At 41.5% G+C, this 22,154-nt stretch overlaps 1 protein-coding gene across 2 annotated transcripts in view; it reads right to left on the bottom strand.

Annotated features, from left to right (window-relative positions):
* The window catches only part of dok6 (docking protein 6), a 41,058-nt gene extending 25,990 nt beyond the window's left edge, over positions 1-15,068 (bottom strand). For both annotated transcript variants that reach the window (XM_020087247.2, XM_020087248.2), the window contains exon 1: positions 14,816-15,068. In XM_020087247.2, coding sequence (XP_019942806.1) covers positions 14,816-14,881 — 66 coding nt within the window. In that variant the 5' untranslated portion in view covers positions 14,882-15,068. The remainder of the gene's footprint in view (positions 1-14,815) is intronic.
* Positions 15,069-22,154: the final 7,086 nt, after the last annotated feature.

Raw genomic sequence — 22,154 nt, 5'->3', positions numbered from 1 at the left:
TGGATTGGCGCAATTTTTTGATAAACGTTCATGGTTCCCAGATGATATTGTAATCACTTTGATCCCTTGGCTTTTCTTCTAGCACCAGGAAGCCTTCTTCAGTGCTGTTTCATTAATAATCTGACAATAATCAAATCAATTATGCCCCAAATCTTTCATTAACTAATAAATGAATCCACTGTTGGTTTATACGTCAACCTAAAAACTAAATTCCAGCGTACAGGACAATCAACTATATCTTCCGTTTATTCATATGTATTATCTGGAATATCTCTTTATATTTTAGTTGCACAAAGATAAACATTTGAATTAATTTGTTTATCTTCTGTCTTTTCAACCACTTTGTGCTTCCTATAGCAGTCTGGTATAATAGCAGCTTACTCATTTTCTCACCAGTCTGTTTTAAAACAATTTACCTTTATTTGAAACAATTAAACTCAATACTCAAAAACACTGAAAAACAGATGCAGCACGCATAGATGTTGTTTTTTTTTTTCTCTTAGCATTGGAGCTCATCAAGTCTTCCTGCTCATTCAGCTCTGCATAAGGTTTAGTGTTCCCCTGGTGATAATGATGCCTGATGGACTATGACAGACCAGGCCCGGCATTATCCGCTCCTGGAGCTGGCAATCAATTTCAGACAGTGGCGGGGTCTGTGCCGCGGTGTCCATCTTTATAATTTGATTTGTTATCCCGTCGGACAGTTGTTACAGCAATCACTGCACAGCGATCACTCCGTCAACCACAACCCCAGACCCCCCCCCCCCCCCCCCCCCCGAATCCTCCCAGGGCTGGTCCACCATTTCAACAACTCTCCACCAAACGTGACGGCTACAAAACTTTGTATTAATTGCACCCCTGCTCCCTCTGTCACTCTTCTCCTGAGCCACTAGCTGTCACCTTTGACTTCATGCATAACTCTCCATCCAACCATCTTCCCCCCCGTGCTGAACTATATTTCCTGCCGCATTTAAAATGTTTGGACATCCCATAATTTTGTAATTCGCCCCCGACTACAGCTGTTGGCAGGGTTGTGAGCCAGCCGCGCCCCAGTTAATCATAGATTACTTTATCTGGGCCATTCCAAATCCTCATGTGTAATGCAGTGCTACCTCAGCAGCAAGTAATCAACCCCCCACCCCACCCACTCCATCCCAAACACACACACACATACACACACACACACTCCCCCTCCTCACTTTCTCTCCAAGCCTGATTTGTCTCTGTCTGCCCTTCTCTCTCTTCTAAATTTCTCTTCTCCCATTCCTCATCTCTTTTCTTGTGTCTATGCATGATTGGACATTCTCATCAAACATTCATGAGCCAAACTGGTCCCGAAATGTAATATCATAGTATTAGTTACCCTTATTTCATTTTTTAAGGCCCTGGCTCTGACTGGGTGGCATCTCACACACACAGAGCATTCATTGCTGAAAACTGGATCCTGGTCACAATGTGGCATGAAATATTACAGAAGACAGGTTCCAGCTGATTCCTCGCCAAAAGCAGGGCGTTCATGTACCCAGTGTGACAGGGACTGCACGTGCAAGTGGGATTAAAGTGAACATTACAGACAGAAATAAAAGCAGATTGAGAGACAGCGAAGGGAGAAGAAAAAATAATTCAAAAGTGTATGAAAGAAAGAAAAAAGGATGAAAGCAAAGAGGAAACAGTTGACTCATCCATCAATCCATCAATAACCATCCTTCACAGGGGGCTGAAGCCAATCCCAGCTGTCATTGGGCCAGAGGTGGCTGAGCCTGGACAGGTCACCAGTGTATCCAACATACAGAGACAAACAGCCGTTCACATTCCCACCTACGGTCAATCTACTGTCTCCAATTCAGCGAACCCTGAAATCTGCATGTCTCAGTAATCAGACAAAACCCACAGGGAGAACATGCAAATTACACAGAAAGACTGAACTGGCATCTGAAACCAGGAACCTTTCTTGCTGTTAGGCGACACTCCTACCCACTGAACCAACATGCCGCCCAGCGAAAAATTCCAAAAGTGATGATTAGGAGGTGGTGAGAGCAACTGTTGAAAAAGTAGTTTTTGAAGAGACCAGAGCCGCGGAGGCAACTGGCTGCAGGCCTCCATTAGGATCCATGATAAATTACACTTTAAAATAAGACTTGGTGAGAGCACTGGGGATAGCTCTTGATGACTACGATTGCTGTATATTTTACAGAAATCCCTTTTCTTCTTACCCCGTATTTCAGACGCAACATCAAGTGAATTACAAGCTGAGATTTCTCAGGCAACCTCACAAAAACTCCTTTCAATTCTCATGCAAATATCAGTGAGCACAGGGAAAGTATTTCTACAGTTGTTACTGTGCGGGAGACAAGGGAGGTGTTTGACCCACGCTGGGCAGCGCAGCCTTGAGCAGGAAAACATTAGTTGAAAATGTCACACACTGTGCGGATTCAGGCATCACCGGTTCTGTAGCAGAGCATTTTTAAAGTGCAGCACAAAAATAGCAGCCAAATTTTTCTGAAGGAGATGTAGGTCAATATTGAAGATTCTCTCTCAGGTGCAAAGGAGTAAGGGGAGGTAGTGGAGGGAGGGTTTATTGCGTAAACAGTATGGCACATTGCCGTGTCTGCTTAGATACATGCACCCTTCCAGAGTGTTGGGCAAGAACAGAAATGAACTGACAATGACGCAGAGAGGAAATGCTTTTTTTTTACGGGAAAGGAGAGGACAAAGGATTACACTGCAATCATAATCCCATAATCTACCAACACTGTTTTATAATGTCACTTACTCCACTGTGGTGAAGTTATTCCATTGTATATTTGAGCCACAATTGATTCCAGTGACACTGAGGTTGGCAGGCACTGTCTGCTACAGTATATGAGGCTGTGCTAGACCCGAATGCATGAGTGAGGCATTTTCACGGTGGAACGATTTTGCTTTAAGTCATCATTATGACAATTGCCTGCTCTTTAAACCATCCCTCATCCAAACCTCTTTATGTATTACAGCTTTAGTCAGCAATCCTCTGCACACACACACTCACACACATCCACACACGTAGAGCAATTTCCATTTAATCCATGTACAAGGCTGGAGCGTTCACAGACAATAACACGCAGACAAAGAAGGATTTGACTATGGCAGAATACCCTCGTCGACGAGAACACCACAGACAGAGAGCAGCAATACAGAGCTGTTTTTTCTTTATAAGTTTTGAATGAGTTGTCCACCACTGTGTACCCTCTAGTCAGGCTGAATGTTAAACTGCACTAAATCCATAAATGAGGGAGAATACGGTCTGCATGCACAAAACCTCATCTGGGTCTGGCTATAAATAAAAGCAAAGCCTTATTTCTTCACGTCAGTGTGTTGGTTCTCGTGTCGTGAGGAGAAATCAGCATCTAGGCCAACAGGTGAGGGGGGTCTGCATGGAAAACCAAATACAGACATTTAGAACCTGTGTGGGCAGTGAATTTAGAGTGAGGATGAAAAGAGCTCTTGCCCACGGCCATGATGTAATGCTACCAACCGTCTAGCTTAATTACCATTAGCTGACCACTTGATTATCATATCAATAAAGACTGTGAAATCGAATAGAGCAAAGAAAAATGTGAGGTGCACACATTTAGCAGAATATTGCGCAACACTGAGTGTTTTCCAGGACACTTTGTGCAAGCGTTTGTTATTTGAATTTCTTCAGAAGCCCTAAAAGCAGTAATCCTCATGCATTGGTGCAGTCCCCCCCCCCTCTCTCCCTCCCTCCCCGGAGGATTAATTCTAAAGAGGTACTCGCTCACTGATGTTCGGGCTGCTTCTCTGATACGGTTAGCTGGGAAAGCAGCAGGCTCTGTGTCTGCAACAGCTATTCCCTCACAACCAGAAAGCAAGAGATTTGTGCTCGCTGGAACTAACTTGACTCTGAGGACACTGAGGGAGTGAGCACGCAATGTGTGCAAGGGAGGGAAATGTGGAAGTGCACTTTTATGTCAAAGAAGAGGGTCCGATGGAGTTTGTCATATTGTTTTTGTCTCATTTCCCTCCAAAGAACACACTCCCTCGGATTAAGTGGACTGTGATTCAGTGTCACTGTGTGTCTCAGCATGAAATCATGGAGGAATGCAATTATCACTTCGTCCAACAGACGTTTCTCTGAAATTAGAGCGAACAACCGGGAGCATAAGAGGGGAATGAGAGGGAGGGAGGTGTGTGCGTGGATTGGGGAGGGAGTGGGGTAACACCAGTTAATGCTGACCCTAATGCCTGCTCTCACTTCAATCTTTTTCAGATGAGTTGATTCTTTATCTACTGGTATATTATACCCCATTACAACTCATGATGGGTCAAGTTTGCCTTATTAACTCCATTTTCTTATATCTCATAGATTTCACTCCAAAACTTTATCCAGTAACCTTATGTTTTCAATTGTTTTACGACTGTAAAGGGCCATTACTTTCCCCATTATGACCTTTAAACGATCCGCTCAAAGTGCCACTGCCAAGGCTGCTATATTGTGTGCTCCATTTCCTTTGGCAGTCCAGAAATTTCATTCCCTGAACAATAATTGTTGAGGAAATATTAAAAGCTGTTTAATAGAAAGGGGATCAGATGGCCTTGGCCTGCACTCGAGGTCAAGTCGGCTCATCACAATGGGAGTACAAATCTAAGAAGCCGGCAGATTTTGCATTCAGTGTACAGAGTGAGTCAGCTGGAGCGATTCATGCCGCACTGGGCAGGTACCAAACTGTCACCCTGGAGCTCGGCAAGAAGCAAACTGTCACCTCCTTACTATTAAAAGAACTCCCCTGAGAAAGAATAGAGAGAGAGAAGGAGAGTAGAGTACAAACTCAACTCCAAGCACAACAGAAACAAACAACGCTCCTGCACAGGCTGACATGCACACACGCCTGCTTTATTTTCTCTGCTCACACAAGACTCTAAGGTCAAGTTTTTTTTAACATCACATTAATAATACAATGCTTCACAATTAGTGACACATGAAAAACATGTGTTGTTTACTCAACAGCTTGGGAAGATTCAACAAGCCTATATTTGCTTGTATTTCCAAGCAGATCAGGTGTATTATTTTAATTATTTCTCCTTCAGCGAGACAGCAATAATGTTTACATATGCACAGCGATGAGTAAATTAAGAACACAGGCACAAAGACAAGCTCTTAACAAACAGACACACAGCTGAGGCTATCTTTGGCTTCGCACTGCACTGAAAACGCTTGGCAAGCAGGCCGATGAAGGGTAACAGCAGGAGAAGAACTCATTATAAATCCTGATTCAATATTTTAAAAAAAGGTAACTGGAACTTTATTGTTCATAGAATAACTTCATCTGGTCCACAGCTTTGACAGCTCATCACTGCAAACCTGATGTGATACAATATTACCAGATCCCATTTAAAGTAAATTGACTTCAGAGGCAGTGTGAGGGGGATGACCGACACAACAACAACATCATCTGAGGAAATCGAATGGAAATTTCTCAGATTTTTAATCCAATATTTAACAGCAAGGAATCAAACAAAAGAAAATTACTCCTTTTAGAAACAGAACATTGTCACATAATTGCACATACACAGACATGTGACAGTACACATGCATGTACACATGTGCAAAAAGATATAAACACAGTGTCCACATACTATATGCACACACATAGGCACTCAAAGTGAAAGTGAGCTTATAGCTGCAGAGGAGAGCCCTGAGGGCTGGTCTGCTGATTAATGAGGGGAGGAAGGCGAGGAGAGGAGGATGAAGCAGAAGTGTTAATGGAGCTATGATAGATTTCTCTAGGTCTGGTGTTTTATAGGTGAGTCTCCAGTGTATCTGCACAATGTAGCAACACACTACCACAGAGACCTGTGAAGCCTGAGCCCTGTGTGGGCGCTGAAATATGTGGATCAGATGGACTTGAGTATGGAGCAAAAAACATTCACCTTTCAAAATCTGTCAGCTAACATCACTAAGGGAATTCATGTAACCCTGAATGGACATTATTGTATAGAAAGAATATCACAATATAAATTATTCAGTAACTTTATTGAAACTACAAAAAAGAGCAAACGATTCTAGCTGCTAATTGGCTAATAATTCCTCGGCTAGCCAACTTCCTGACAGCAGTGACGGCATTATGAGTGATTTATCAGGAGCAGCCAATGACTGTTAGCACATTTAACTGCTTCAGCTAATGATGTGAGTCAACAATGTGTCTGCAGGTCACTGTCAGAGGATAATCTCTCAGTGACACCTCATCACAACTAGTAATGAAAATAGTTTTGAATTTCCATATTTTTACTGAACGTAAAGGAGGTGGTACGAAGCTAAGATTACACAACTTGGGCTAAAATAAAACAATTTAGGGCTTTGATTTAATTTACAGTATCAGTCCGTATAATTGTGGAGTCATTTCTGACAGCAGTGCTCTGAGTTAAATGCTAACATCAGCTTGGTATCATGGTCATATTTTGCTCACACGGCATGACAACTTATTATGCTAATGTTTAGCAGGCGCAATGTTAACCATGTTCACTATTTTAGTTAAGCGTGTTTTGTATGCCAACATTTGCTGATTCCCAACAAACAACATTAAACTACAAGGCTGATGGGAATGTCTTTTGTGGGTACTGGACAAATAAAACAAGATAAAAATAACCAGATTTTTACCTGATGATGGTTCGACATGAAAAGTCATGGTTACCCCATCCAATAATCGAAAGTAGTTGCTGATCATATTCAGACCTTGAGCAAAGTTGTGGACTGACAAACAATAGCCTGACTTTATCATCACTGATAAGATGGCAAAAACTATATAGCAACAAAAATAGAAGAAAAATCAAACTGTGCTTGGATAATGCCGTTGTTCTGTCAAGCTTTACTTAAGATGAATCAAGTATTTTGTGTGCTGTCAGTGCGAACGGTCTGCTCGGATTGGAAAGATTAAACAGCCATGAAGAGAGCTCTCTTCTTCTTTTGGGCTGTGACATTCTCCTCCTATGGGATTAGAGAACTTTGCACTTTAGAATGCAGCTCATCAGAAAAGATTGGGAACACAAAGCTGATATGGACAGTGCTGGCGTGTTTGTGAATAGATTTCAAAGCAGAGGGACAGAAAGCAGAGAGTGTTGACACAATGGGGCATTATTAACCACTTGTCTTTTTATGGTGCATTACTTCATCAATTGGGATTTAGACATTTTTAACTACTTATAATATTTGTCCCTGTTCAAGACAAAAAAAGCTTTTTTGATAATTAGGAACAACAGGAATCAATGCTGTGAAATGTTAAGGAGAGGTAAGAGATTTATTTAAGAAAGTGACTTTATAATAGAGGCACATTTTTCGCATTGAATAACGAGCATTGTGCTGTTGTTCCCATATCTTGCGAGAGATGCAATTCATTAGGGCCAATAAAAGCTGGTAATTTGTCTTCAAGTCTTAGTGTGATGGAGGAAGCTGACGGAACCAAAGGAAATGACCATGCAATGTATAGCCCTGCATATCTGTGAATTAATGCATCCATTCCAAACAACATCTATCAAAAGAGGGAGACCAGAAGAAAGTGGCTTACACCCCCCCACAAGACAAATAAAATCAGAAGCAAAACAAGGCACATTACAAATCCTCTCTCTGCTACAGTTTCTGTTTCTGTTTGGCAAATCAGAGAACAAAGCTAATTGTGGCCACCGAATTTAAGACACTAATCTGCTGATTATTTCTCCACAACCCGAATCACATTCATCCATGTTGTTTGGAAGTCTCAATTGCTAGAAGTCTAACACAGCTGACTGTGTTTTTTTTCTGTGCTCCACTGACAAGTACAGTTCCTGGGGTGAAAAAAATCTCCTGACATCCACCATTCTAGACGGCTTGTCATTGTTAATAGTGAGTGCATGAAAGTGGCACAAGATCCTATCTTAAATGGCTGTGCCATCTAGGACAATAGACACATTGTTCTCCACTCCTTTGCCTTAGCTCTGTTGGGTGCTTGTGCACCAACAAGGGGGAACATACCCACACACCAACACAATGCACACTGTCTACATAAAGGCTGCTTGTTGCTGGATACAAATACCCACTTGTAAGTCAAAAAGAGCTGAGGGAGACAAAAGAGAAATAATTGATAATGCGGTGAGTTATTGTATACAGAGATGAGAGGAAAGCACCAGTGGGTAGAGCAAAGTATGTTAAGAGTAATAACTGTTGATTTTGTTCTCATATCTAACAACCAAATTGACAAAAACTGCTTTGTGTGCACTGTTAATGTTTTTATCAGTGTTCACTGTGATGCCTTCTTCTCTGCAGGCTTAACATCAGATCTTAACAGTCTCCAAAACCCAATATTTAAAAGTTTGTATTTTCTCCTCAATTAGTTGTTTGGAAGCAGCATAGAAGAAACCTTTTTTTCTCCTTGTTGTCACTTAATGGCAGCAATCCTATAACTGATGAATGGGAACCTGTTCAATTCAGGTCCAAATCCAGTCAAACAGACAGAATTTATTATCACTTTGATTTATTTCTCAGGAAATAGTGAATGACTCTGAATGTAATAAGACACATTTATTAGGGGTTTAACAATTTACTCCAAATCCAATACTGAGTGAATACCTCAGGGTTTTTTTTTTGGTGTTGTGGTTTTTGCGGCGGAACATAAATGGTCCTCTCTGCTTATTTAAATATGCCTGGAGGGTTGGCAATCTCAGGTTGATTATTGATTGTGAGATAATTAAACCAGCCTAATTTTTACTGCTACTCTGATTGATCAATCCTGAACGGACCAAAATAATGCTGAGATCAATGAGTTTCTACTATTTGGCATATATTATGACAGCTTCCTTTTCCTTTTATTTTTCTATAACATGAGCAAGGCAGATATATGTAGGATTGCTTGCCCTTGGATTGAGGGCACTTATAGTTTTTGAATGTTTTAGACTCAATGTCTTTCATTCCAAAGTGGATTGTTCTTCAACTGTAGCATTAACAAACTCCTTTCCCAACAGTGCAAAGATGGGTAGATACATGGATTTTACATTCATCTCATCAGTAAACTTTCATTATCAGTTTCTAACCATGAATAGCTAGTAGGAGTATTACTAATGTATTTTGATGCATTTAAACAGTCACAACAAATGACCAGTATTCCTTCTTGTCAATTTCTGTTGCATCATGGCACATTACACCTGCACATTAAACCTTCCGTCACACATTAAACTTCCCTGAAACCTTCCAACTAGACCAAAGGTGGAAAGAATCTAATAAGCCCTGTGCTGTAGTCGTTGTCACACACAGTCCTTAAATTACACACATTCATTTCCCTAAAAACAAACAGAAACCCAAGATTGCGGAATGGCCTACTCATAAAAAAGTAATTTTAAGGCCCCAAATCCCTTCAATAAATCGATAAACAGGACTGTAAACCGTGTTTTTGCAAATGATATCCTTACGTTAGGATGATGAATAACCTTAACTCTCAGTCTGCATTATTTGTTTACATCCACACTTTTGGCTGATTGTATTTTCACTCCTCCTCATTCTGGGCCATAATGCATTTTTAATGTGTTTTCTGTTTTGACATTTCATGTTGTGGTTTGACCAAGGCACCCTCATAACTGCACTTAGAAGTAGAGAACAACTTTGTCCCTTTCAATTTCATTCTTGCTATGGCAGATTACATTAACAGTGTATTATATGAGGTACACATGTAAATCTTTGTTGGGATTGTTGGTTTTAATTTTGTTTTGGCTGGAATTTAAGGAGGTCAGACAACTGCAGTCAAACACACACACTGATGCACATTTGTATATAAGTATATGTATACATTAGTGTATGTATATATACATTTATAATTTAAAAAGGTGATAAACTCCGTTCCCATTGACTGTGTTGCATTAAGCAAGATACTAAGAAAAAATAATCACTATTGCATGTTGTTCCCAATGTATTGAAAACATACAAACATCCATGGCTTATTACACACCATGCCATGTCAAAACACTGTGTCTGGGATGCTAAAATTAAGAAGATAAAGAAACTGCAAATGTGTTTTTATTCAAAAGAAGTCAGCGTTGAGTTAGTTGTGTTTACTGGTGAAAATACTGTGATGTGAAATAACATTTCAACAAGAATCTGTGTGATGTCTGCACACACATGAAGTGCTCTGTGTTCTCTTAAAAATATGACATATGTGCCCCTGAGCCAGCATCGGATTTACAGCCGCTTTGAAGTGTCAAAACATGTTTGTGAATGGAGAGAGTGAATGGCAGACAGACTCCCCTGCGGCAAACTTAAAATGACCATCTTTTGTTAAGGCTCCAAGAAAAGTTGGGACAGACGGTGGGGGAAATATAAATCAGCTGACCTTTTCAATTTACCACAGTGATCAAAACCTGGGGAAACATGTACCTGGGCTGAGACTGGCACACAAATTACTCAAAGGTCATGTAATTCAGCTTTACAACAGAAGTCCACCACACTGATAGCATCAGCCGCTTTTCACTGAGAGGGATAAAAGAGAGAACCATGCATGTGAAGGCAATATCACTACTGCTGTTTCCCAGTCTTTGCCAGATTTGATGTTTTCCTCTTTGAGGAGACACTTCACTTGTGTTTAGCTCCTGTGAGCATTTTGGTTTGTCTTGTAGTATAAAAAAATACTGTACCGCACAAAGCCACATGATTAAAATTAATTGAGAATCCACACACTGTTCTCTGGCAGCAGATTTTTTACTTGTTTGTTGAGTGCATGTGTGCGCCAATTCTTCATGCCGAACCAAGCCAATTTGTGTGTGTGTGTGTGTGTGTGTGTGTGTGTGTGTGTGTGTGTATGGGCCTTTGCACAGTGTCAGGGGGAATGGCCTGTTGGGGTTACGGAGGGAGCAGTGTCGGGTGATGAATAGGAGGCTTTTGTGCTCAGTCTTTCAACTGTCTGCACCGGTGAAGGAGAGAAAGGTGCAAGAGAAAAGGGGGGAAGAGGTGAGGGAGATCGCCAGATAAAGCCGGGGAAAGAAAAGACGGGGAGAGATAAAGTGGAGGAAAGGAGGATGAGTGAGACTGTGAAGTGTGGGGAGTACAGGTGAGACGCTGGGGGACGAGAGGTGAGAGAATGGGTGGTAAGGTGAGGAAGTGAAGAAAAGAAACGAGAGACAGACTACTTGTGCATTCAAGAACACTGCAACGTTGTCTCCTCTGACAACAAAGAGACAAAGAAGTTGACTAATGTAGGAAATCATTGCTGTTCATGTCAGTGAGAAAAAGGAAAACAAATGTCCCAGGAGAAAGAGAAAGCCACATAAAAAAGAAGGAGGAGAGGGGAGGGAAAGTGGTTGGTAATTTTGATCACTCTGCAGAACGAGGACCTGACCTCGTGGCCTCAACCTTCACACATGACGAGGTTTGGAAATGAGCCAATCACATTGACGGATGCTGATGAACTCAGCCAAAGCTGCTGATGTTGGTGTGGCCACTTCAGTACATATCTCATAAAGGAACCATTCAGCTGTACCACTTTCCACTAAGAAATATTGTATAATACATTTTAAATGACACAGCATTACAGTAAAGGGCGTTAGAAGGTCAAATGTGATGCAAAGTCTTGATGTTTGATATTTGAGAGACCTTTAAACACTGGGTATAGGAGAAGATATCTGGGTATAAACGATTGATAAATATACTAACAAGAAATGTGTCTGTAGCACTGATCATCCAAAACTAACAAAAACTGAGAGCTGGCATCTAAAGATGAAACAATTAATCAATTATTCAGAGACTTTAACACATCTCCTTTACTATTAGATTAATGTTTTAATGATTCCAGCCTTTTACATGTGAGAATTTCACATAAAGGCATAATGCCCGAAAATATATTCAAAGAAAAAAAAAAGAGAGAATTTGCTGCTTTTCATTTTTCACGTATAGTAAAAGGAACATTTTTGTAGAGTTTGGGACCATTTAATGGGATAAAACAAACAGACTGAAGATGTCTCCTCAGGCTGTGAGAAATTCTGATGGGAGATTTAATTTCACTAACCAACCATTTACAGAGAGAAGATCAAGATCCATGAATTCTTCGTTTTGGATAAAAATGTCCAAAAAAATGCCCTACTTTTTTCATTCCTGGATCTGCCCCCTGATGCAGACCTGCACCAAAGTTTAATGTCTTCTTCCCTGACCCATAATGCATCCTTCTACCAAGTTTCATGGTAATCCGTTCAGTAGTTGTTGCTTGATCTTGCTTAAAATACAACAAACAAACAAACAGGAGAAAAAAACACCCTCCCTGGCGGAGGTAAAGATGCCAAGTCCTAGTGACAGGACTGACCACTGGAGGACAGATGGACGTCTATGTTGCAGTTTTAGTTGAATATTGATGCAGAAGCAAAGAGGATAGTGCCTCTTCGTTGCCTCTGTATCCCTCGGCTAAGATGCTGAACAGCAAGTCAGAATAATGATGCCTAAAACCACAAACATCAACGAGCTGTTGATCAACGAATTAAGAAAGTGGACAAAACAAAATATACCAAATATTTTGTGTATATTATAATATACCAAATATTTTGTGTATATTATAATATACCAAATATTTTGTTTGGGCTCATTTGTAATCCTCTTCAACCCAGATGTTTATCTTTCCAGTCAGCCCACACACATGTGAGTCAGTCACACATTAGGATTTTCATCTCTCTCAACACAAAAAACACTTGAAAATATTCCATTTAGCACCAACAAGCTATTTCCCCTCCGCAGCAAAACAGGAGGAATAATCACAGGGATGTTTCAGTGCCTGTTGATTGAGACATACAGATAAATATTCCTGCTCCTTTTTGTTGTTCTGTTCTTTCTATCTGATTCAGAATGAGAATAACGAACCCTAGCGTGGATGGATAATTCTTTTCTTTCTGTCAACCACCAGCGGGTCCTCTGAGGCCATCGCAGCATGGCTTTTCTATGATGAAACAGCAGCAAGCAGGTTGTGGGCTGAGGGAGTGGGCGACCAGGACACAAACTGTTTTTCTCCGCAAACAGCACAATGAGATTTGGACCTGGGAGAGATACAGCATCCATACCTCGAAGCACAGCAGACACAGCATGCATTCTCATCGGTCCCATTTGCATGCAAACAAAATGTGTCATGCTTTCGTTATATCAGGATTAGATCGTGCAAGTCTTTTAGGGGCAGCAAAGGTCACTCTTAATCGACAATGATCGCTCTCAAAGAGAAAGGAAAAGCAGCTAACAACGGAAAAATAGTGTTGATGAAGCCAGGTGATGATGTGAGGAGGCAGACATCATTAGCCCCCATCATCACACTTCATCAGAGAGGGAGTGTGCCTGTTCTGTTAGCGTAATGAGCTGGAAGTACGAACAAAAAGCAGATGGCTTTATGAGTCAGACAATCAGGCACTCATAATTGAATATACATATCATTCATTTCAATATAAGCAGTTAAGCCGTTTTCCCCCCTCCCCGCTGTATCTCAATGGAAATCCATTATCGTGACACTGAGGAGCCGCAATCACTCAGAATCAGCCGGAGTTCAATGAGACTTTTCATTACTGGGAATAATTCGCTGAGGCAGAAGGAGAGTTAGAAGTACAGTAAGAATTGTGCTGATGGATAACAGCGGAGTGATAAACGATGATCCCAGTATTCTGTTGTCCATCCTGGAATTCATGTGACATAGTGTTAATTAGCGCCCGAACGGGTTAGCGGTTGGCTAAAAAAATCGGCCGATATAAGCCTTTCACAGACGGTATCAGCGTTTGCCAATATGAAAATGTTATTTAAGTAGGAAAAAAATGCAGAAAACATTTCACATAAAAAATTACTATTATTAGCTACGACAGGGAGGTTATGTTTCCACTGCTTGTTTGTTTGTACGCAACATTGAGCAAAAGCTACAGGATGGATTACTGCGAAGGAAGGATGCAGCATGGGTAAAAGAAGAACTCATAAAATTTGAGTGTGGATCTGGATCAGCGGGCGGATCCAGGATTCTTCTAACTGTGAGAAGGGAGATTTCAATATGGATGCTGATGAAAAATATATTTAGGGAACTGATATCTATGAGCGTGTGAAATGTGGTACAGTTCCAAATTAAAATCCAGATCTGGAGAGATTTAACGTGGTTTCATAAGGTGTAAGCTTTCATGCTATTTAGATTTGCTTGCATTTGAGTTTTCCTTGTATTTATTTAGTTATTTAATGGTTAAACAAACATCAAGCCTCGTTAACATTTCTTTGTCGACATCTTAAGTGTCATTGCCAATATTTTTTATGTATACACTAAATCGGCCGATAAATCTGTCTCAGAATATCTTTAATCAAGAAATCCATATGAGTAATTTGCTGATGACACAATAACAAAGGTATGTATTAAAAGTGACCATTAGAATTGCCGGTCGTGATCCTTTTACAGAAAATAGCACAATGATTAGCTTTTTGTTTATTTAGCATTTGATCAGTCTGTTTACTGTTGTGATTGAAGTTGGAAATGTGAGTCCTGTCTAACACGTATTCTGCAGCCTCTCACAGTCTGATCACTGGACAGGCTTCATCCAAACTTTCTCTACAGACACAGAAGTGATGCAGGAAACAGGGTTTCCAGCCACATGCACCTGACACTGAGCTGTCAGCGTCTCTGTGTGAGATGAAGTGTTTCAGCTCTGAGTGAAACTGCTCTAATCTGTTTCTCCTCTGCCTGTGGAGCAATTACAGCCCCTTTCTTAATCCCCGATGCTTTCTTCATCCCCCATAAAACCTCCTCTTCCTCCTCCTCATCCTCTTCCTCCTACTTCTCCTCGAGGCAGCAAGTGCAACAGTACTCACCCCCAGCTTCTTACTCCGTATCCGCACGTATCCCTGTTTCACTATGTCGTTGAAGTTGGAAGCCATGGTGAGGGTAGGGGGGGGGGGACGCTTCCTGCCCGGAGCCGGAAAACAATTCAATATAAAGTAGTCGTCTCTATTTTAAAACCTGGCGGAAGGTTTTTTTCGCTGCGACATCCAGCCGGTGGCGGAGGAGGCAGAGCGAGCCGGTGAGCAACCTGCCCCTGCGTCCGCGCTCAGGCTCAGGCTGCCCGGTCTCAGCGGCGCGATCCACCCGGGAGAGCAGGGAGGAGGAGGAGGAGGAGGAGGAGGAGGAGGGAGATACCATTCTGCAGCTGATCCACTTCAGCGGGAGGAGAGAGGAGAGGAGAGAGGCGCTTCCTGGACCACACCATCCCCGAGACAGTGAGGGGGGTGGGGTGGGGGGGGATGTGTCTGGCGAGGGTAGGTGGTGTTTAAAGGTCCAGTGTGAAAGATTCAGCTGAGATAATCCTGGTGATGTGTTCATGTGTGTGATCATCTCCACATTTCTTCATCCTATATGAGCCATTTATATTTAAATACTTTATATTTGCATCTGGAGCAAGTCCTCTCTATGTTTGTTTTTACTTTAGCTCAGACTGGACAAACTAAAAACCAGCTGCATCATGCAACTTCACCACTAGAAATAATCCTAGCAAGGATTTCACTAGCATGTGATGATCAGAATTGTTTTTCTTTACCCTAGAATGAGCAATTTATATTCAAATACTATATACTTTATTTTTACATCTGGAGTGGGTCCTCTCTTTGGAGGCCGCCATGTTTAATTATGACAACTGAAGACTAGCACACGTTCTCTGTCATTATTGGAAGGGGAGGGTGAGGTGAGGTCAGCTGCAACATGCAAATCCTTTTTCTTCTTTGTTCGATTTATTGGCGGATGGCCACCAACGCCTAGGTGCACCATTCATTGGATCTGCCTCCCCTTCCCTGTTCATCCTGTACGTTACGGTTTATATTTGATATTTGTTCCTTGTTTCGGTCTACTGGCGGGTGGCAACCTGCTGTGAATCAGAGTTATCTAGGTCATATTCAATTATTTTGTCCGATCCTGTCTCTTTCAGATAATGGAGCACACTCGCTATTCCAGTGGTAAATACTATTTCCAAGCTCAGTTTTTCCATTCTATGCTTTCTACTGCTTCTTCTTGTTTTTTGTTCGGTTTATTGGCGGTTGGCAACCACTCTCATTACCGTGCATTACCGTTCCTTTACCACTAGATGTCACTAAATTCTAAACACTGAACCTTTAAATCAAAAGAGGTGCCAGCCACTTCAGATGCCCTTACCTTTTTTTAGGTTATTATTTTTAAGGCCTACTGCAGGACTTGTGATATGGTCAATGACTCATTTCTCCAGAGGCTCAATTGAAAATTAATTAATCAGTGTTGCCTTGTGGCGTAGCTGACTGATGTTTGTCCTTGGTCAGTCTTTTCTGTGAAAAATGGGCTCAGTCATAATAAAATGCTCACATCTCTGGAATGAAATAATAGCCTATTAAAATGTGCCTTGATCATTAAAGTGACACTTTGTAACCTTTGAATGGAGTAACAGCACTTTCTTCCTCTTGCAAATTGAAAGTTGAAAAATTTCCCAAGCGGAGACATTCTAATTCACGTTACATTAAACCTCGGAGCTTGGAATTTCCAACCCAGAGTCAGAAGTTGCAACTGGAATGCCCCCTCATGTTGGAATTTCAACTTGGAAAGTCGGAAGCTTAATGCATTATTATGAATTGTTTTAGCTAACAATGGCTAGCTGGCTAACGTAAACATTGCACCTGTGCAACTGGAACGGTTTCAACTTGGGTTATTCTGGAGTGACGTCATTCAGGGTTTGGGTTCAAATTCACACGAGTCACAATGTTACAGATTTAATATAGAAAAATATAATATTATAATAAATTTAGACTAATATGGGAGATTATATGTTAACAGGGATTTGGTTGTACTTTTATTTATAAAAAGGTAGAATGATATTGCTATATAATATAAGACAGCTCGAGAAATATACTAATACTGGGCACATGTCATTCATACTTGATCAGTGCAATCATCCTCACTTTTATCATAACACCCACCCTGTTCCAGTAAGATTATGTTTGAATGAATTTTGATGTGACGAAAGATATTGCAAATATACAACAGAGACGGATTATAATAAGGATATACAACAGGAGATTGCCAGTGTGTGAGAGCTGTGTTTTGTTATTATTAGGGGCCATAAATTGATGTCATTTGATTTGTGGAATAATACAACCAGACACCCCAGTGCCCTATTAAAGGATACAATTAATTTGGAGTGAACCAGTTGAAACAAATCTCACAACCACTGCCTGCAACTTGTGTAATATAAATACAATGCTGCCAGTTTGGCAGTCAAAAAGATTTGGAGATCAAAGAACAAAAACAAATTTTGTGCTCTGCCAAAGACATAATCCTGATCGGGATGTAGTGAGAGGCGTAGCTCAGGTTGTGCAATCGTACTGAGTGAAATCCTTGGTATTAGACAGCAGATGGCTCAGGTATATTGAGCTGAGGGGCTGCCATTACTTATGTTGATTAAAATGTGCAGAAGAGAGATGGCTTATCTAACCCAGTTACATAAACAACTTTGTGATTAAGTGGCTATCAGTCTTTTTACTTCCAGAATACGTCTTCACAGATTCCATTATTTTACACTTTTCAATGTAACAACGAGAAAGCAACATAGAATTATGATGCAGCATCGGAAAACCAGTTTTCTATTTATAAATGAGGATGTGAATGCTCCTACGCAGCCTGTCTTTTGTAACTCTGCACAATCATCCCTTGCTCATACTAATTTATTTATTTGTTCTGTAGCACTGAAAGAAAATATCCTCCGCTGAGAATGAGGTAGGTCTTTTGTTCTGTGCGGCATTGATGGCTGCCACTTTGAGAAGAGCTTTTCAGTCAAGTGTCAGTCTTGAGTCCAGAGGTAAAAAACTCAATGTCTGTATTTTCATTGCATTCACCAGAGCACACAAAAACCACGAGCTGCCATCCTCCAACACGCAGCTTGACATTTATAGTTCTCATATCTCCCTGGAAGTGTCCTCAAATTTCAGACTTGTCAAAACTGTTTTGTATTCGTAATCCTCTTTGTACAACATGGCCCCGTTCCATTCGCACTGTCTTGTCATCCTGTCGCTAAACAGTGCTGACAGCAACAATGTCTTTTCATCGCACTAAATATTGTGCTCTGGTGACTGTCATCACCAAGAACTGGCCTAGTTTTGGGGGGAAGTAATTGCCTGCTGACTCGAGGCCGACAACCAGTCTGGCCGTGGTTGGTCTCAGGTAGCGAGGCTGCAAGGGCAGCATGGGGGATGCTACACAACACGACATATGGCCCTGACATACATGAACGGCTGCCAACAGGGTCAGATGTGTTGAGAGCCACTCAAGAGCAGAGAGACCTTCACCAAGGTCACGAGCGAAGCAGCCAGTATCTGCTGAGCTGTAGAAAACAACTCTTGTCCAATAAAGTAGTTTATCAGGTATTGACCTCATAATCATTACAATTTTTCATGGTCATTCCACACTTCATATCCAAGTACCTTCATGATGATTAATTTTGGCTTAACTGTGCACAGAGAAACCATGTCGTCCATTACAGCACTAAGCATCCCTAAAAACCACACACGCAGCCAAGGCGAAAGCAAACTTTAAATCCTTTTGATGGTCTGGTGAAATATTAAAATTGCCTTTGCATTGGGTGCGTAGCTTGTCTTAGTGCTATTTGGCACACATTCACAAGCACCAACAGCTAAATAATTAACACATTCTAAAAAAGATAAGCAGAGGGAGCGAGGGGATGAGGGAGAGAAAATGTCGCTCCATGCTGAGCTGTTTGCCAGGTAAGCATTTTTACATGTGGGCGGAGAAGCGAAAATAGGCACGAGTTATGGTAATGTTCCGCTCCGGGTTCCTGTACTCACGCTTTTTACAGCAACGCGTATCAGCCTGATATGTTAATAGGCACAATGGGATTTGGGTTTGATTAAATGTCAATGCCTAGAGGAAAGAAGTGAGTGTGGACTGATAAAAAAAGCCCATTTCTCAGAAAAAGAGATGTGGGCTGATTTGGGCTCAGTTGGTCCTTGGCCACGCAACGGAGGACGTTAGTTAGTCACACGGTGCAGGACAGCGAAGGTTGTGTGTAGTCCCAGAGGATGGGGCCATGGCATGTTTGTGACTTACTCTATATAGTTAGAAGTAGAAGTGGTTGGAGGGTCTTTCTGTCCTTCTGTGTAAGGTGAGTCGTGAGAATGGTCGATTGGACGGGGTCCTTTAGCTCAGTCGCTGATGAGTTTATGAGTAGCTCGGCTGCGTCTAGTACAAGGGTTCCTCAGATCACCAAATTAACTGAAAGAGATTTATTAGCAGAGCTAAGGATAAGTAATTTAATTCTCACCATAGCGTGTCTGCGTGTGCAAATTAAATTGCGAGGTAATACAGCACATACACCTTCCCATGATTTGTCTTTTTTAAATTCTCGCCGTCAAAAGTGAGGCGACGGCAACATTTGCATTCGGAGGAGATTTATAATTGTACATGAGCGCATGAGTCAGGAAATAAACATTAGAGGTAAACTATATCAGAGAGAGATCATTATGCTAACAGAGGAGGATGAAAGGAAAGTGAGTGGGGGGGGGGGCGGATGCAGATGAGGGTGACGCAGAGGGAAAAAATACAAGAGCGTGGACACACTGAAGAAGAAAAGGAAGGGAAAGCTCTCAGGGAAAGGCTACACCTCCGGCTGTTTTGACCCAGTCTTTGTGTCCTAAATTGGGGTCCATCTTGTGTCACGGAGAGACAGAACCCTCGGCCAGATCTCGGGAGACTTCGCTGTTCTGCTGCTGTGGTGTTTCTCATAGAAAGACGACCACAGTTCACTACATTCTGTAGAAGATAGAGGAGCCTCACTCCCACGAGAGGGATGAGAGGCCTGTTTTCTCTTCTTTTCTTCTTTTCATTTAATGCAGCCAATTTGGAAACTAGACACTGAATTCATCAACTTTCAAGGCAAAGCATTGGCTGGTCCTGGATCACTGATCAGGTCCTTCATGCGGCCATCTCATTTACTTCAATTGTCTATAATATGCAGAGATAATTGATGGATTAGTGCTGTTGCTCCAGGAGTCATCCTTGTCTTGTGCTGTTATTATTCTGACCAGCCCTTTTAATCATATTTCAAATTCAATTTCACATTATTGAAAAAACATTATTTTTGTCGTCAACATCAAATCATTTGTATTATTTCAGATTAGTTATTTTCTCTCACAGTTTTCCTCTCTCATTCTCTTGCCACCTCCAGGTCAACTCCAAAGCGCTACATGTTAAACTAAATGGTGATAAAAACTAAAGGACAACCCAGCACAGCAGATTCTGGACCCTGGCTCTCTGCAGCCCCTGATCCTCCATCCATCTCTCTACACTGTGTAGTTACACATGTGTAGTTACACATGTGCTGCTGTGTCTCTTTAAGAGTTGCGACAGACAAGCATGACTAATATGTACGCCCTGTAGAGGGCAATATTGTCTGCAGCGTCAGGAGGAGTATTTTGAAGGGGGCTGTTTAAATGTCTTCATGTTTCTGCTATATGATAATGAGATACTTGTTCAAATATATCATAAAGTGAAGTAAGCTGTGTATCAGAAGGTTTATGCAGCTGCATAAAACAAAAATTAGTCACAGAGCAAGTGATTTGTTATATTAATGTTAAATCTGTGCACAAAAGAGGAAAAGAAGTAAAAAGAAAATAAGATTCTTTGCAGTTCTCAGGTCCTGAATTACTAAGGAAGGGCTCTTTCTCATTGTACATTTGATGTGACAGTGCTTCAAATGGTCAGGGGCAGATTCATGAAATTATCTGCAAAAGGTGTCTGTCCTCTGCCTCCGCTCGGCTTGAAAACATTTTAACAAGCATGATCAGAGCAGCCGAGGGTCAAATTTGGCTAAAAATGCACCTTGTGAGCTGCAGGTTATTGGCTTCCTTATTTAATCTGACTGATTTAATATAAAACAGGTGATGCTTGTGCTTTCCTCAATGGTCACGGCTTGTGGGCCCTTCATCGGGATTGGCAGAGGCACATGACTCCAGCGTGCACCGTCCAGGTCGGGACAAAGCTACTCTTTTACCTCCCGAGCTGTCTTCACAACGGCTCGTGTGTGAGCATGGAAAAAGAGTGGAAATCAAACCTCCTCTGTAAATACACGAAAGGTCAGCGGTGACGTCAGAGTGCAGAGACAGCCTCCCCCATGATTGCGCGGCCCATCGTCAGCGCCTGATTTGTTGTACTTCTTTGTATAATGCACCCTGTGCACCCTGAGCATGATCCCAAACATAAACACAGCACACTTCTGTCGTAGACTTGTATTTTGGTTCATCACCCGCTGCTCATGAGTGTGTCTACTGTACCATGCGCTGCAGGCAGCTACCAGAGGAGTCATTTCTGCTGACTTGCACAAAGAAACTTGAAAACAAACACATTTTTGGATTCCAGTTGAGGTTGTATACTATGAGCTGTAGTTTCATGAGTTTTTTCATTTTTCATCTCCCATGCTGTGCTCTTCTTCCACTACCCCTGAGCCCTCCAGGCCTCTGCATAAAACTCTCCCACTTCCTCTGTCTTGTATTGACTGATTGCACAGAAGTGTGTGTGTCTGTCTGCCAGTCACAGCCTTATTGTTTTATCCATGACCCTCATCTGTACTGCGTGTGTAGCTTTTTAGACTGTTCATTGTTGTCTTGCCAGGCAACTTGTACTCTCTTCCAGCTCTGTCTCAGCATTTATTTTTCTTTCCTTTGAAAACAAGTGTTTGTTTTACACACTGGTTGTCTGATAGGCAAGCGCAGTCTAACTCCTCTATTATGGATGGTTTTGTGTGCAAAGACTGATGCCACATTCCGGAGCTCCAATTTTGTTATTACTGTTATCATAAATGTAATCTAAGCTGACCCACATCAGGAGGATAAACAGGAAACCTTTGTTCGGTTAGACAGAAATTTCCCTCTGTAAAAGTGAGTCTGCTGTGAAACAATGATCCTCTGAATATTTGGGTACAACTGGGAGGCTTAAAAATCTGGCTTTAACCTCCTCCTAAGTAAAAGATCAGAATTTGTATCTTTAAATGCCCAGATTTGATTCTGACCTTTTTATTTTGAGGAGCAGATCTACGAGCAGAGCAGTCTGGGAGGCAGCCAGTCCCTCCTGGAGAGGTACAGTGTAAGCACAGCTATTGCTATTCCACAGTGCTTGTTTTAGGAAAGC

Source organism: Paralichthys olivaceus, chromosome 17, assembly GCF_024713975.1.
Source record: "Paralichthys olivaceus isolate ysfri-2021 chromosome 17, ASM2471397v2, whole genome shotgun sequence".
In the NCBI taxonomy this organism is placed as follows: Eukaryota; Metazoa; Chordata; class Actinopteri; order Pleuronectiformes; family Paralichthyidae; genus Paralichthys; species Paralichthys olivaceus.
This window is presented reverse-complemented; position numbering and strand designations above follow the sequence as displayed.